This window comes from Canis lupus, chromosome 21 (genome assembly GCF_003254725.2).
Source record: "Canis lupus dingo isolate Sandy chromosome 21, ASM325472v2, whole genome shotgun sequence".
Classification (NCBI taxonomy): Eukaryota; Metazoa; Chordata; class Mammalia; order Carnivora; family Canidae; genus Canis; species Canis lupus.
In genome coordinates this window covers 47,673,083-47,690,686 of record NC_064263.1, presented here as the reverse complement: position 1 = coordinate 47,690,686, position 17,604 = coordinate 47,673,083, and the positions used below count along the sequence as shown (strand labels likewise).

The 17,604-nt window shown below is 37.7% G+C and overlaps 1 protein-coding gene across 5 annotated transcripts in view; it reads right to left on the bottom strand.

Moving 5' to 3' along the window:
- The window catches only part of ANO3 (anoctamin 3), a 372,280-nt gene that overhangs the window by 257,304 nt on the left and 97,372 nt on the right, over window positions 1-17,604 (bottom strand). For all 5 annotated transcript variants that reach the window (XM_025459798.3, XM_025459799.3, XM_025459797.3 and 2 more), the window contains one exon: window positions 600-674. In XM_025459798.3, coding sequence (XP_025315583.3) covers window positions 600-674 — 75 coding nt within the window. The remainder of the gene's footprint in view (window positions 1-599; window positions 675-17,604) is intronic.

The window sequence follows — 17,604 nt, the reverse complement described above, 5'->3', positions numbered from 1 at the left end:
CCTGGTGCATGGAGCCTGCTTCTCCCTCTTCCTGTGTCTCTGCCTCTCTCTCTCTCTCTCTCTGTGTGACTATCATAAATAAATAAAAATTAAAAAAAATAAATGAGAGAGAGAGAGAGAGAGAGAGAGAGAGAAAGAGAGAGATAGGGGAGGAGCAGAGGGAGAGAATCTTTAAGCATGTACCCCACTGGATGTGCAGCCTGATGTGGGGCTTGATCTTATGACCCATGAGATCTTGATGTGAGCTGAAACCAAAAGTCCAACACTTAATCCACAGGGCCACTCAGGTGCCCCATGTAAACGCATTTCTTAAGAACAAGTGGAACAAAGGTTTTTATATGTAACATCTTCCCTAAGACATTTATAAGTAAATGCAACTTCACTAGAAGCTTGGGATAAAACTAAATAAATTACAGATGTGAATGTGCTTTGCAAACTGCATGATATGCTAAAGTGTCACACTGATAATTAATAACATGAATGTGATATGCGAATTAGTGTTAAATTTTCACTCCCCATCAAGACTCTGGAGTTGCTATTTCATTGTACAGAAGAGCAAAGTTGGCGGGAGCACCTAAAATTCCGCCCTCATAACTCACCTTTATTATGTTTGCCTTTGGCAGCCCACACACTCTTCTCAAGCCCACAATGAGATGAGCACAGTTTTTGCAAGCCTGTGAGAAGGAACAAAAGAACAAGAAAATTTTTGCTTAGAAACTCAGTAGACCAGAAAGAGAATAGAAAATTATCATGAAAAAAAGAGCTTTTCATGTTGACTATAGCTGCTATAAAACTACTATGTGGTACAGGTCAAACTAGGTATAAAGAGGCGTGTAGGAAGACACAACTTTTCAGTAAATTGTATTAGAAACTAAGCAGGTGGGCAGGTCTGGGTACTGTTATGCAAGCAGAGTCAGCTGTCAAACTTTGGAAAAGTTTAGAATGGCTAGATTTTCCGATTAGGTTTCCCTGGGTGAGTAACACTCTTCTAATATCCTGCCCACCCAAACTCAAAAGCTACATCTTTCTCTTTGTTCACTCCCTGCTCTTCTGAGTAGCCACCGAAGTCACCAGAATTCCCTGAACATGACCTCTGTTTCTTTGCTTGAGAAATTTAATGATCACCAGATAAACATGTAATAGAGTCTATTTTATAATAGTAGAGATTGTTTTATAATAGTAAAGTATATTTTATACTATGTTGTACAAAATGCCTTTAAATATCAGTTTATGGGTCATAAGCAAAAGAGACTTGAGGATTATTTAATATAACCCTACTTATATCACAGATGAGCTGAGACCCGGTGTGTAGTATTATGGGCTTGTTAGGAGATACGCAGTTGGGAGTCACAGAGCTGAGACCTAAGCCCAGGCTCAGCTAGCACTTATATGGAAGGCTGTTTAGGTTTTCCAGTTGTGCTATAAACACAATAAATGTGCTATTAATAATAATAAAACAGATAAAATGATTTGGGGAGACAAAGGCTAGATTTTTTTTTTTCTGAATGGCTATAATAATTTTAAACTGAGTATCTTCAGGTAATGATTGGATTTAAGCTGAATTTGAAAAGTAATAAAGACTGTGGGTAGAACAAGGAAATCACAAGGTTAATTCAAGTGTAAGAAATAATAAGTGAAAGTATGGAAGTAAAATATAGCAAAGGCTTTGTTAGGAGCCTATTTGTGGAAGTCGAACCAACAAATGCAGAGAATGACATAAGGAAACTGAGAAACATGCAATACAACTCAATCACATGATGGTCCACAACATGGAAACATTTTCTCTTTTTCACGAAATCATTAACTACATCTGAAGGATACTGAAGAGAGACCCTGATTTTTGAAAGCAAGTTTAGGAAGATGAACCTGGCAATTGTGTGTAGAAGATTATGTGTAGATCCCCAAAGATCATTGGGAAAGTCTTAAAGGCAGGTTGGAGCTCCAATCAAGAATGTAGCAGTAGAAACTCAAATATATGAGTAAACATTACAGAATAAATATAAGAAAGCCACAGTTGGCTGAGAATTGGATAAAGGGGAGAGACAGAAATAAAATAGTAGTTCATGTTAATATTTCAAGTTCCAGAGGCATGACACAGTTTTCCATTGGCCAACTGGGGAGGAGGGTCACCTAGGTATGAGCTAGTATAGGCTTAGTTTCACACTAACTTTGAGTTGAGTCTGGGATAATTCAGTACTTGAGTTCCCAAGCCTGAGGAACAAACAGGAGTAGGAGACATAGACTGAGATGTTACGCACATAAAGGCGAGGCTGAACCTATATAAGGAGTAAACTCTTGGGAAAGAAAAATAGGAAAAAAATAAAAAGCACAGAGGGAAAAAACAGACTCTTGGCCAATAATCACAGCTGGTTTTTGAAGAAAGAAAGGAAACCAATGAGGAAGGTAAGAACCATAAGTGGATAATTTGGGAAAAAATAAACAAAAACAAAACAAAGAGCTGAAAATACTATAGTGTTGATCTTGGAAGAACTCCATATCCTAAATGTAGTGGGAGTTTGTCCAATATGTCTATGTTTATCAATTTCAAAAGACTGGTTTCCGTGTCAGTATGTTGCATGTTTTCAACCTTGTGTGAAAAATTATAGAAAGTTCAGTAAAGAATGTTGGGAGAAGAAAGCCACATTAGACTAATTCATCCTCAGAAACACAAAAGTAAATTAAAATATTTCATTCAAAGTTTGGTTTTTAAGCAAGGTCAGACTGCTTATTAAATATTAGAGATTAAACTTGCTATTGCTACGAGACCTCTCTATTATGAAGATTTAGGACGAAGGCAATCATTAGGTCTGTAGTCTGACTCAGTGGAAAAGCCTACACTAGCTAATCTGGGTAAATAGTCTAAATACAGTGACGAATCTGGACACCAGCGTCATCAGAGGAGGCGCGTATAATCTTGAAAGGAAGGGCAGCCAGTGTCAGAAGTCGTTCAAATGCAAAAGCTGAGACTCCTCAATGTTGCTCGCAACCGCTCACTGATTCGATGAATAATGATCTCCGAACCAGAGTGAATTATGCACTATAAATGCTGGGGCAACCTAACCTGCAGTTGTTTTTCTTGATTAGGATCAAAGTTGTTTGTGTGAGTTTGTTTTTTCTTTTCAAAGAAATAATACTCATTAGTTCATTGGTTCAGAATGAAAGTGAGTCACGACCTTGGGAAGTTCACTTTTCCTTCATTTCTGTCTCTGTAAAATAAGGGGATGGAGCTGGATGATCTGAAGCCTCTATGCTCTAATTAAAAAGTAGTTTCTAGATTATTGACCTGGGATGATTATACCGTTCTTATCAAATCTGCAGCAATCTGACTTTACACATAGTTGTAACGCAGATATATGGATGCAGGTATGGGATATGTAATATGACCCAGGTAAAGCAGTCAATTGAATCATCAGATTGAAGTGAAACAGATTTTTCTAAAATAAATCTGTGGAAGATCTAAAGACATATATGTGTCAGGTGGCAAATAGACAAACCTTTATGAAACACAGGAAGGCAAAAGTCCTGCTTCCTAGGCAGGAAAGCTTTTAGGAGAACGTGATGAAAGACCGGACGGCTGTTTAGCTGAGGCAGTTGTGTGTATGCGGTTATGATATAGAAATATGAACGCTGCATATGGTAGATGGAGGTTTAAGTCACTTGATAAATCCTAAATAGACAGCTTGCTCTATTCTAAAAGCAAACTTAAAATATATATAAAAAACATTAACAATTATGTAAATACTAAGGGATATTTATCCTCAGTAGTAACCAAAGAAATCAAGAACATGGTATTGCATGATCAAAGTCAAAATGGATAATAGTTAAGATTTAGGAGAGTTTGATCACAAGGCACTTTTATATATTACTGGTGTTGACAAGTTTTCTTATGGTGTTATAATCTCATTAATGCAAATCTATGGTATTTTCAGTAAAATTTTTCAGTAAAAGCTAAAAGTAAATATTTTAGAATACCAAAAATGCTAATCTCCAAATAATAATAATATTTTGGACTCGTTACTTTCTTCTCTGAACTTTAAATACATTCTGGCAGTTGTGATGCATCATCTATATTACCTCTGTAGGGTGGAAAATATGAAAAGAATGTTAAGACCTTAGCTTACTCATTAGAGTAATCAGGGGTATTGTGACTTTTGTCTTTTTTGTGCACACTTCTACACCAACCACTTCTGTATGAAGCGGCCTTTCTCCTCACTTGGCCAAAGACTGAATAACCTTCAGTTTATGGATAAGGAATTCTGTGAGGCAGATGCCACCTGACGAACTGGCATGTTGGCTGGATCCTGGCAGGTGCCGTCATAGCCTCTGCCCAGTACCTGGAGCTTAGCGGGCCTGAATCACCAGTCTCTTCCCTACTTGGCAATGTTTTGTATTGATCATTCTCCACCGCCTTTCACTATAAAAATTCTCCTAGCAGATGCAGGTGTATTTATACCACAGGGCTTAGAAGCGAGATGAGAAGGCAAAGGTCTATCTGGGTCTCACTTTGAGCCCACTTCTTTTCCTTTGAGACTACATCACTGGGGAAAAAGGAAAGCAGTCTATGGTGTGCGGTATTAAGGGTTTAAGGCTCTGTGCGACTCCAAGTGCATAAGCATCTTTGGCCTGAATCATTCATTCACGTCGCTCTGTCACACGCATACGCACACCTGTAGCGCAGCATCACAGGCTTATAGGGTGACAGGGCCAAAGGAGATGTTAGATCCTGTCATCCAGCAATTTTAAAACCATGATCCTTGGAGCCTTTGGAGCTGTGTAGCTTCTCAGGGAAACCTAGGAGGGTGGGAGGATGTTCAGAGAGTAGACAACTGAGCCACTGTAGCTCTGGTTTAAATAAAAATTTCACTTTCAATTCTCATACGGACTTGGTGTAGCCACTTTAAAAATATTTCAACCACTGGTCAAGTCCATTTTATTCATTTAATGGGTTAGGAAACAAGTATCCCAGAAAGTTCAGTTACTTAAGCAAGGTTATAAGGCTATGGCAGAGATAGGACAAGATATCTAGATTTTCTATTCCAATCGGACAGTGGTAATCCTCTGTGATTCTGAGTTTTCCATGGAGCTGCTACAGCTTATGAAACTCACATTATGAAGATGCAATTAAGAAAATGGAGAGGTAACCAGGCAACAGTAGTGCCATTTTTTTTTTTTTAACAGTGTGAGTGATATTATGCAGGCATGGGTTACTTCTGCTTCAGCTAAGCTGGTATATATATGGGAGAAGACAGGTTGAGCATCTGCTGGAAATTAGCATAGACCTTTTTCTCCACACCTGTTCTACAGAAGAATATTTATAATGAAAGCTCCAGCAGCTTGAGCCTATGTGACTGCCAAAAATCTGAACAAGCAATACTCCCTGGCCATATCATAACATAAGGCGGAGTTGGATCTGTGATACAGCTCTAAAAAAAAAATAATAATAACAAAACAAACAAAACTAAAAAACAAAGTGAGGTTTAGTTGGTAAAATTGTATGGAATCTTGTGTACTCCCTGCTTTAGTTTTCCTAATCTGTAATGAGGGGAATGAGATTGATCTCTAGAAAAATTTTCAATATAATGCTTATATACTCGGTTACTTTAGTTGGGGTACAGTGCTTTTTGTTTGCTTTTAAAATCAGGCTCAATGTCAAGAGGGAAAAAGCCAAAAGGAGGAAAAATATTAGCAATTGTTTTAGAGACACATTATTAAGCATTTGTATTATTTTATTTAAAATAGCATCTCAGAAGGGTTCCTTCTGAGGAATGGAACAGTGGTTGAGCGTCTGCCTTTGGCTCAGATCATGATCCCGAGGTCCTGGGATCGAGTCCCACATTGGACTCCCCATAGGGAGCCTGCTTCTCCCTCTGCCTGTGTCTCTGCCTCTCTCTTTGTTTCTCATGAAAAAATAAATAAAATCTTAAAAAAATAGTAAATAAAACACCATCTCAGACAAACTATAACATGGCTATGGTTAGTATTTAAAAAGATGCCCTAAAAAAAAGAGGAATTACCAAAACACTTTATTTTTAAATATGAGATGGGTTTGTGTACGTATCATACCAATTCCTTGTGTCCACCCAAATGGTTAAACCACAACTAAAGGAAAAAAATGTGCCAACATGTAGACCTATCTCCCTCAAATTCATAACAATAACCTTAAGGGGTCCTTAATGTTGACCAGCAGTCAATGTATTTCCCTGGTCATCTTATTTTTCTACTCACCTACAAGACTATTTCATGTTTTATTCCCTCGCTTCAAATTCTGTCTTCTAACACCCACCTCCTCCCCACTCTTCATTCTCAGCTGATAATTTTGCTTCCTATTTCTCTGAGATTGAAACAATCTGCAGAAAACTTCCACAGCTCCCACCCACATTCTGGCATCTGCACCCATATATTCTGACTTCCTGCCTGATACTCTACATAAACTAACTGCACTCCTAGCAAGCCCATCTCCTCTGCTTATACAGTAGTTTCCATCCCGCCCACCTACTCCAGCTCAATAATTCCCCATCTCTCTTCTTATAGAATCAAGTCCAGCCTCCCATCACCATGGAAGCGTGAATCCCTAAAAAAAACTGGAAAGAAAAAAGGAAAAAAAAAAAAAAAGCAAGCTCTTTTGGCTCCAATTCTCCTGATGTTTTTTTTTTTTTCCCTCAATTTATTTGTTCCCTTTTGCTCCAAGTCTCCACAGAAGCACAGTCAATAATCACATTACTAATTCCTCTTCTTCTTTCATAAATTTTGTGGTTTTGTTTGTTTTGATCTATATCTGCACTAAGACTTGTACACAAGCCACCGATGTTCTCTTTACAGGCAAAATCAACAGTGGATTCTTAGTCTTGATCTATTTTGCTATGTTAGGGACATTTGCCATAGTTGCCTGTGCTCTTCTAGGCTTCCAGAGTGTTACAGGCTGGCTCTTCTCCAACCTCACCAGATGCTCCGTCTTGGTATCTGTTGTGTCTTCCTCTCAGATCTTGAACTTTCAACTTTGGAAAGGTCTGTGACTCAATCTTTGGACCCTTCTCTTCTTTATCTTTTTTCTCCTTCTCTTCTTTATCTTCATTCCCTACCCTTGGTGATCTAACCTGTTTCATGGTTTTAAATATTATCTATGTGCTCATACCTCTTAAATGCATATCTCCCATCCAGATATCTCTCCCTAACACCAGGCATTTATATCACATCTGTCTTCCTTACATTTCTACTTGGTCTGAAAGAAGCATGTCCAAACTCAACATTCTTAAATGAGCTTTTTGATATTTATTCCCAGACCTCACTCAGCCATAATTTCCCCATCTCATTCGATGGGGAAAATATTAGACACCAAAATCTTAATACTTGTCTTTCATAACGCCCATTCAATTCACTTTCAAAGTTCGTCCAGAACCGATTTGTATCTTCTCACCCTTCCCCCTGCTGTGAGTCTATTAAGTGGCTTCTCTACTGAGCGGCATGAAGGTGGGTTTGGGGTTGAGAGTGAATAGACATGAGGCAGATTATTTTAAAGTGAAATCCAGCTAATAGGGCTCTTCTGCTTGAAACCCTTCATTTGGTAAGTTCCCATTTCACTAAGAGTAAAAGCCCAAATCCTTAGAATTATTAAATGACAAAAGCCCAACAAGGCATGGAATAATCTTGCTTGCCATTGCAGATATAAAAATGCATCTGTGTCAGGGAATAGCTTTTCCACATCCTTCTCTAAATGCATCTTTAAGAATTCAAAAAATTAAGAGTTCATCACTGTAGGAATGCTTATAGGATAAACACCTGATTATCCTTGTAAGGGAAATATAGGGCATATATAATTTGATTATGAGTTTGTGCTCTGCCTCTTTCAGTACCTACACTCTTTAAAATGCTGCTTGCATTTCATATTTTTTCAGTACTAATGTTTCTTTTAGTTTCCCCCTCTATTAGCAGTGTATTCAGTTACTTTCCTTCCTGATTTCATTATTTGCATATCAAATTCTACAAATGTTTTATAAACATATTACCTCTCTTTTGGTAATACAATACTGATAGTATTTAAAGGATCAATAATACATGTTAGCAATTTAAAGAAAAAAATCCTGGACTGATGGCAGAAAGGAGTGGAGGACTCCTTTCCATTTGTTAATAATCTGCATTATAAAAAGGCATATTAAAAAAAAATAGTCCCATGTGGAGGGACTTCAGTAGAGTACACTCCTGGCTTTTCTTTCTTTGGGGAATAACCTGGCCTATCAGGATTATGTGATTTGCAAGTTTGGAAAAACTTTCTTCTTTCTTCTCCGCTTCAGCCTATTCGCCTTTCTCCTGCCACATAATAAGGGGTCTGACACTATGGGGGTCAGGTTTCCCAGCTGTGTCACTTAGCTGATGGGTAGGTCTCCGATTCACAAGGAGAGGAAATTCAGAGGCTCATTTGGCCACACATCAAAGTCTTATTTTCCTGGCTTTCATCAATTATACAGCTGACCTTTTGATATCCATCTGTCAGTCTCTAGTGCCCTATTTCTCAACTGACTCAGAATTCAGGCGGTAGGGAGAGAGGTGTTACCTACAGAGGACATGAAAATCCCAACATGTTCATCATGATTCAGATACTAGTTTCTAAGCGTCCTATTTTTGCATGCAGTCTGGGGGGAGGAGGGTGCAGTGGAAAGAATGGGACCCTGGTGTCAAATCATCTTGGCTTCTAGTGTCAGATGTATGACTGTGTCGCCCTGAATCAAGTTATTTAATGTATGTCAGACACTTTTCCCTGATCTATAGGGGAGTGTGAATAAGGACTTCATTGTGTTGTTGTGGAGTTAAAAGAAATAGTGTACATGGAGCACCTAAGAGGAAACCTGGTGTATACTCAGAATTATTGTCTTCCCTTTATATCAATAATCCATTGAATAAGTAATCGAAATCAAATCAGAAATAACGATATTTATCAAAAGTCAGGGGAAAGTTTTTAGACTATGAAGTTGAGCGGTAGAAAGTGCCTTTGGGGAAAATGCCAGTCTTTTATTTTGGAGGGAAAGCAAAATAAATTCTCTCTTTGCAAAACTGAAGCAGACGAATGAATTTTAAAAAGGCTGCAGTAAATCTGCCTAAAATTCCTATAGTAGCCAATGTGGGTGGAATCAGAGGACCTTTGATTCATCCAGCCCACCGCCTGTGTTCTGCATAATTGCAAGTTTTTATCGTTTCTGCAAGGATGTTGTTGATCATTATTTGACAACAAACCCATAAGCATCTGTCTGTGTTAGAACAGTGACACTCACTGGTTATTTCTGATATTGGCAGAAGTCTAAAAAGTAAACTAAACTAAAAAACAATTTTTATAAAGCAAAATTTAAAATGATCTTCATCGATGTCAACAATGTTAGCCAATAAAGGGACAGCGAAGGGTATCTATAGGCACCAAAAGGGAATACTGAAATCGTTAAAAATACTGAATATGACAAAGAAATTCACACACATACACAACGTGGAATAGTCAGGGCGACCGGGGATGTTTGGCCAGAAGAGAGGGCATAAGCAGCCAGTGATAGCTGTCTTTAAATTATAGGAAGTAATATCACAAATTAAATCTGCAAGTAGAGCTCATAAATACTTGGGCCAACATAATTTTAAGAGTCACCCAACATAGACTGAGCTCCCTTGGTTGTGGCTCCCTGCCTCTAGAGATACCCGAGTATATTAATAGTATACTATTAATTATAGTAGCCCTAGGAAGATTCGTGAATAACAGGGATTGTAGATGATCTTTAAAAACATTCCAGCTTCCAGTTCCTGTTGCTCAGTGCAAACCCACATTTATATGACTTGTAAGCTCAGAATGTTTTTTTGTAGTAAAATCTGGCTCCTTTGCTCATAGGTAAATTATGAAAGCCTGTTTTAATTGTTGAGGCCCCATTGGTTTCAGGAATGGGAGGTCTTGGCAAATCAGTGCCTTGGCTATTATCATCAGTGATAATTACACACTGCAACGAAATATAAGAGAAGCATCTATGACTTTTTTTTTAGTTTGTTTATTTATGTGTGTATTTCTTTGTTTAGTAATCTCTACAACCAATGTGGGGCTCAAACTTACAATCATTAGATCAAGAGTCACATGCTCTTCTGACTGAGCCAGCCAGGCCCCCTGCATCTACAACTTTTTATTAATAGGATGATTTTCTATCACCTAACACAGAAACAGCTAGAATGACTGACCCTTTTTCTTCTCCTACCTCCTAATCTCAGTAAACACGTAGAGTCTCATGGTACATTACTCTCGGGCTTATGGAGGAATACAATCTGAGTAACTGGTAGGACTCTACCCTGAGACAATATTACAACTTTCTCTTCCTTTTAGACTAGAAAAAAAAGAAAAAAAAAAGATAAAAGAAAAAGAAAAGACATGATTTGAATTTCAATGACTTAAATATGTTGCTTAATATGAGTCACTCCTGAAGGCATTAAAAGCGAGGGTCGATTAATCTAGGGCCAGAACCAGCCTGGCATCTCATGTAGACATTTTCTCATTCCTTATTTTGGAGATGTTTACATTCAGAGACTCATAAAGAAACTGCTTACTTGCCTAAGGCAGGAGAGTTTTAATAAACTCATTCCTGGTAATGAGAGCTTATTTTCCTTAGGTACCAAGAACATTTTTACATATAAATCCGTGCACATAAGACCAGTTACCAACACAAGAAAAACAAAAAAACAAAAAAAACACCTTGCTACACACCATCACTTTGTGAGAAGATTAAACCCATTTGTTTTCTTTATTAAACACACACAGAATTAGGCAAGCCACAGCCTTGGGAGCAAACTTAAGGAGCTGTTTTTACCATCTGCTTTCCAGTCAGCATTGGAGTATGCTTGGCACAAGAGAATTTCCAGGCTAATCAATATAAACAGAAGCATCTAGAGAAAGTCAGCTCTGTAGACTGCGGGGAGGAGAAACTATCCCAAGAAGAACACAGAGGGAGGAAGCATTGGTCAAGGTGGGAAAAGGGAGGAATTTGGCTCAAAGTATCCATTGGGTGTTATTTTCTCAGACTCATTTCCAAATAATAACACATGCAAGAAAAAAAAGAAACACCCAGAGATATATTAAAGGTAGCTTGGAAAATTTCAAGCTGACCTGATATCTAATGGAAACAGGAGTTGATGATCTATTTCACATCTACACTTTTTATAGAATCACATACCTTTTAAATGACTTTTTTAAAGACTCATCGATAACTTTTTTTTTCTTTTTTGCTAGATGCCTTTAAGTGTGATCAAATACGTAAAACCTTTTACAAGTCTTACTATTATTCTCTAATAATTTCCTGGCTTAAGTAAATTTTATGATGGCTAAGGGAAAAACCAAGGCTTTATCACAAGGGGGTTATAAAAAAATGTGTTAAGAGAAATGAGGGAAGTGGCAGGCTGTCAATTGGTGACATCTACACTCATTGCCTCAGATATATTTGTTTCTTAAAGATATGCAAAAAAGAAGCATGAGTTATTTTTCAGTTTTTAAAAATTTCAGAGAAGAATTATAAATCAAACGGTAAGTCGTAGTCATTCTTTTTTCAGGAAGGGGCAAAGACATCGTGTAGGTGGTGAAGTCAGAGAACTGGGTCTAAATTTCAGGTCTTCAGTCTTGTTGCGTGACCCCGGGCAAGCTGCTTACCCTACCACGCCTTCTGTTTCCCCACTTGGAGAGAAGTCATGATCATTAAAGTAACAGTAATAACAAGGACACTAGTGCTTTTGCAAGGGTTCAGTGCAGTCATGTTCTATAAACCACTAGCACAGTGGCTGCTGCGGATGTACCCTAAAAATACAGGGGCTTCAGAAGAGCTCAGCGGTTCTCCACCAGTCTTAGAAATTCCAGGTGGAAATGGGATCAGAGTACGACAGCAACATCATACTTTCAGCATAGATCAGCTTCTGACCCCCAAGGAAAGATGATAAACCATGACTTCTGAAACTGGACAACATTTCTTTAAACATATTTTATTTCCACTTCTGTTCTTTCAATTTCTTTCTTCTTTTTTGGGGGGTGGGGAGAGGCACAGAGAGAGGGGACAAGAGAATCTTAAGCAGACTCCACGCCCAGCTCAATCCCACTACTCTGACACATGACCTGAGTGGCAATCAAGAGTCGGGTGGCCGCTTAACCAACTGAGCCAACCCTCAATTTGTAGTCCTTTCTCCGGCTCTCTAAAATGTGCCATCTTCCTGTGGCCTCCTCCAACAAACACAGAGACTCTCACATTGAAATGCAGTCACAAATGTTGGCAACATAAGGTAGTAGCAAGGATATTTACCTGAGTAATGAGGAAATCCCAGCTGTATCACTTGAGTGGGCTATTTAAGAATCTTTACATTCTATCTGAATATATTTCCATAAAACAACCTCTAACCCCCCACCCTGGATTTCTCCTGTTACAAAGTAAAAGGGTGAAAAACAGGAACAACAGACACAACAACAGCGAAAAAAAAAAAAAAAATGGAATCGTTGGACATGCTCTACCATGACGCTGGCTCTACCAAGACAACAATCTCCCCCCAGAAAAACAAACAAACAAAAACAAAGCCAGAAACTGCTTGCAAATGCATTTATTTTTTAAGATAAGGGGTACAATCGACTGTGTAACATTTGAAGGAATAAATTCCTCTCTGGTGAAGGCCCCTTTTGACAAAATTTGGAACAAACTTTCACTTGCTTTGTCGTCCTTCTATAAAGGAAGATAATATGCTACCAAATTTATAGTCATTGTAACATTTAAAAAATCTTTTAAACTGAATATCTGGTGAAAAGTCATGCAACAATTCAAAAACACTCTTGGAACCCATAGTGCCATTTCCTAATATGGGTTACATAATAAGTTTGCTCGTTGCCATGGGTCAAGAAGTGCTGTGTGATGATACAAGGGCTAGAAAGATGATTGACTTCATTCTTACTCTTTAAGATGTCTTTTTTGTTGTTGTTTCTCACAAATGTTGGTGCCAAAGGTTGTGGAATTCAATGAATATAGAATAGCTCACACTGCTAAGGTAAACCATGGTAAGCCCCACAATACATTTTAAAGCAGGATTTATTTTAACTTAAGGTACATGATTGGGCTTTGGGGATTTTTTTAATCTCTTAAATTATATTCAAGACTTTGTGTGTATGAGTACATGCGCATTCGTTTCTGGGGAATTGATCCTTAATTTTCATCGGGTTTTCCAAAGGGCTAGGGACCCCTAATGATTTCAAGCTATTGCTTTAAATTGCTTATCACCAAAATGCTGATGGACACATTTCCTCTGATCACTGTAAAATAAATCATAGCTGGACCAAAGTGACCTTGAAAATACCTCTATGTATTTATACATAGTTTTGATTTCTATATATTGTGCAGTTACCTATGCAATAATTCTCAAGCACAATGGGGTTTGAGAAACCCTGAATAGCATCAAAACAAGGACAATATATAAAGATGCTTTGATTTCCAAACATTTTTGCTCATAAAATAAATATTCTTTCCCTAGCAATTAATGAATAGAAGGGAACACACTTACATTCTTGAGTCTTAAAATCAGGCATACCATGACTTCTAAGGCACTTGAAGTTTAGCATAACTTCCAGAATCTCTAAGTCACTTCGGCAAGGGCATGCAGACAGTTCTAAATACATTGCATACCATTCACAGACCACAGGATTCTCGGAACATTGGCTGAGGTCTATCTGTAGGTCTACCTCCTTTCCAGCCCTGTCTCGTCTGTGTAAGCACAAAATCAAAGCACAGATTTTCCTAGAGGTACCTAGAATCCTCGCCCCATGCTTATGTTTGTGCACCAATAGCACAGACATTCCCAGACTCTCCAAACCTTTATAGACATTTATACTACCTCCTACTTAGGTTCCTAAGAGAAGAAGACAGTCTGGATCCTAGCATCATACCACCTTGTTCGGGACATGCCTCTCTTTTCTTTCTCACACTTCACAATAGTGGAGAGTGTATAGTTTTCTCTTTTTCTTAATATTTGCCCAGGGTCTTTCCTTATATAGCATTTTAAGATCTATCTACCCCATATATGTTTCTGTCTGCTAGTTATGAGGCAAGTAAAAACTAGTGAGTATCAAGAACAAAAACGTCAATAGATATGTTTACTTATGTGATTGAGTGAGAGCATGTGAGATAGTACGTTACATCTTAGTGCGATGGGTATAAAGTTTGCAAATTAGTATACATGCATGGTATGATATCATTGTAGTAATTACTCCTTCAAACAGCTACAGGAAATGTGTCACAACTCCTGACATCTTGGTAAAGGAAGATATGTCAAAGACACAAGACATAAGGGATAAGCAATGGGATAACCCATGATGCTACAAGTATTAGAACACAGCAGGGCCTATGGCAACAGGACACAGCATCAGGCTGCTTGTTTCCCATTATTATGTTCCAACACACAAATTATTCATTTCCTCATTTAATTAACTATGATTAGATGCCAGCTTCTGTGGAGGTTCCCAAGTTGCCTAAAATTGGACTTGCCCTCACACAGCTCATAATCATCACCATCATTATTTAGATCCTTTGGCACTATAGACATACTAATCTTGAAAATAGGTACTATAATTACCACTATTTTTTTTAAAAAAAAGAGGTAACTGAGGTATAGCCAGGTTGAATATTTCACAGACACACAACAGATTAATGATAGAACAAGATAAAAGCGAGCCTCATACTCTAAAATTCATGCTTTTAGATAACTCTGAGGTTGTCTCTGTATACACATCACTGTAATGGAAGGAAAGAAGTACTAATGACCAGAAGAGAAGTATATATAAAGCATTTTGATGAAATTTCAGAAAACTTTATTATTTTTTAGAGGGTCTGGGTGAGCAAATACTTCGTGAAGAAGATGTTTTGATGCATATCTCCAAGATGAAAAGGTCTCAATTGGAAAAATAGGTGAGGTATCCCCCAGAGTGGAGAGGACTACATGAGCAAATTCTGTAGGGAGGGAGGTGGGTAGAAGGGCAAAGAAGCCAAGATAAAATTTCCTTTGGCTGGAGTATACGTCTCATCCAAGGAAAGAGAATGGAAATAACATTCTTGAGTGTGTTCCTCTGTACTAGTCACCTTGCTGTGTATTTCACACGATGTACCTCATTTTATTTACTGTTTACAGGAACTCAGTGAAGCAGGCATATTAGAGTTTTAACAAAAACATATAATTGACAAGATGACAGAGAAAACACTTTCTGGAGAGAAGTTGAAATCAGAGTTAACAATAAAGTCTGTGTTCTTTCAGAAATACCATATTTTACATCACGAAAACAATCCTAGGGATAAATTTAAAAAATGGATAATGGAACCATACTGGGTAGGGCCTTGGATTCCAAGATGAAAAAAATAAATTGGAGTTAGCTTTGAAGATAATCATGAGTCACCGTCGGCATTTCACAGCTATACCTCGGATTTCTCTTGTAAGTCAGAAACCCATGTTAGTCATTAACTGATTAAGTTTATCTGTCATGAAGAACCAAGGTCAATAAATTCTAAACTGCATTAATTGAAATTTGTTCTTTCAGCCAAACTTTAAGCTCCTGAGTCATAACTCCCATGCAACAACCAAACAAATAAGAACATCGAAATACTTTAGTGGGTATACATTCATGATGAAAAAAACTTGTCAGCAAATTACTCATAAAAAGAGTAAGATAAAATAGGCAGTAGGATGGGTTCATGAAATGAAGCTTAAATGTACTATTTGTATAAAAAAGACTTGATGTTTGCTTTGGCGCAGGAGGCAGCTACCTCCTTGTCAATAGCCAAAATCTGCCACTGAAATGTCATTCCTTATTTATATCCTTTCAGTTGTTTTTCTGAGAAATGATCCTTTGGAATTAATCCAGTAAAAACAATAGTTAGGAGCACAAATGACTTAATTGTACAGAAAAGAAAAGGAAATGTGAGGCTATTCCCTAAAATATTAATGGTGATTCTGGAGGTGTCCGACTTATGGTTAATTCTGATTGTTTTTTCATCATGTATTTTTGCATTTTGAAGATTTTGTACAATGAGCACATACTATGTTTATGCTGAGAAAAAAAAATGGAGGGAGTGAGAAACAGAACTGAGAGTTCAGGGAAGATAGACTTCCTCCCATTCTCTTGTTCTGTCTTTCCGCCTTTGCCCAGCTCTGTGTATGAAAATTAGCACATGACATCACGTGAAGATCAGGACAGGAGACCCATTCCATAGCTGCTTCCCAATCTCTTGGTACAAAATGTCAAACATGGAACCTACACCAAATTTGGGCATGTGGGAAACAATTTGACCCGACAGGTCATCACTTTATAGTCTCAAACTGTAATCAGCATGATTTAATATATGACATATTATTTTTCTGCCTGGAGAAAGGCAAACTTCATTAGAGTTGTCAAGTGGGGACTGGAATGTGACTTTAGGTTAAGTAAATTTTTTACAGCTTATTTCTTATTCTCAAAGACCAAGGATCCATGACTTTGCCTGATGTTTTATGCCAGTAAAGTGCTTTGGATCTTCAGAGTATCAATGATCATATTTCTTAAACTTTAAACACAGAAATGCTATCTGAACATTTTTGATCTGTGTAGATGTGTATGTAAAAAGCCCCACACTTTCAAATTTTGAAGAGCACATGAAACTATAACTACACATTTAATGATCTCATTAATGGGAAAAAAATGCATTCTTAAGAAAATCCAATGTTTTGTTTTTTATATCAAACACTGATCACTCAAGTATACTGGCCAGTATTAATGCACCAACCGGATATCTTTCTGTAAGAAATACTTTGACAACTAAAATTTTACCTCACTATTTTTTTCTTAACTTTATACAATTTTCTATCCCTGAGTCTATTTTTCAAAAATTTTTATTATTACAAAAGTTCATTACTCAGTAGGACAAGGGTAAACTTCTCTTTTGTCGGTTTGTGTTTCTTCCAGTGTTGGTGCTTCATAGCAAAAGTGAAAAGCCCAAGATAAATAATTTAAAGAATAAATTTGTTTGGGGACGATCCTCTATTTTCAGTAAAGAAATCAGCGAATCTGTAATAAAGGCTAAACATACAGTTGGACAGAAGGTGAAACACAGTTGTTTAATAGGGGTTTGGAAAATTGTCATAACAAAGTTTTAGTAAGGAGAACATAGCCCAGCGGAATGAGAAGAATCTGGGTCTTTAGGAGGGTTTAGCAGTGAAGAAGAGGGAGGAGGCATTTTTGATGTAGATGGAACCCATCGGGTATAATTACTTCAGCAGTAACTTGAACATCATAAATATCTACCATTTACACAGGTAATTGCATGCAAAATACACAGGGTTATCAATCTAGCAGAAAGTACATGACAGAAGCACAGGCCTCTCCTCTAAACACATGCAGTTGCTGCTCTGGAGTCTATGCATGGTGGCTGGCTCCCCTGGTTCCAGCTTCAGTCACTGTTACCAGGCCAGCATGCCAGCAAGGGCGGATATTATTGTCTTAGCACGAAAATGTGCCTTTATCATATTTTGGAAGCAAACAGCTTCCCTGGAGTATTGGATGTGTTGGCAAGTAACGCCATACTGGTTGCCTTTGACATTCCTAGAGCACAT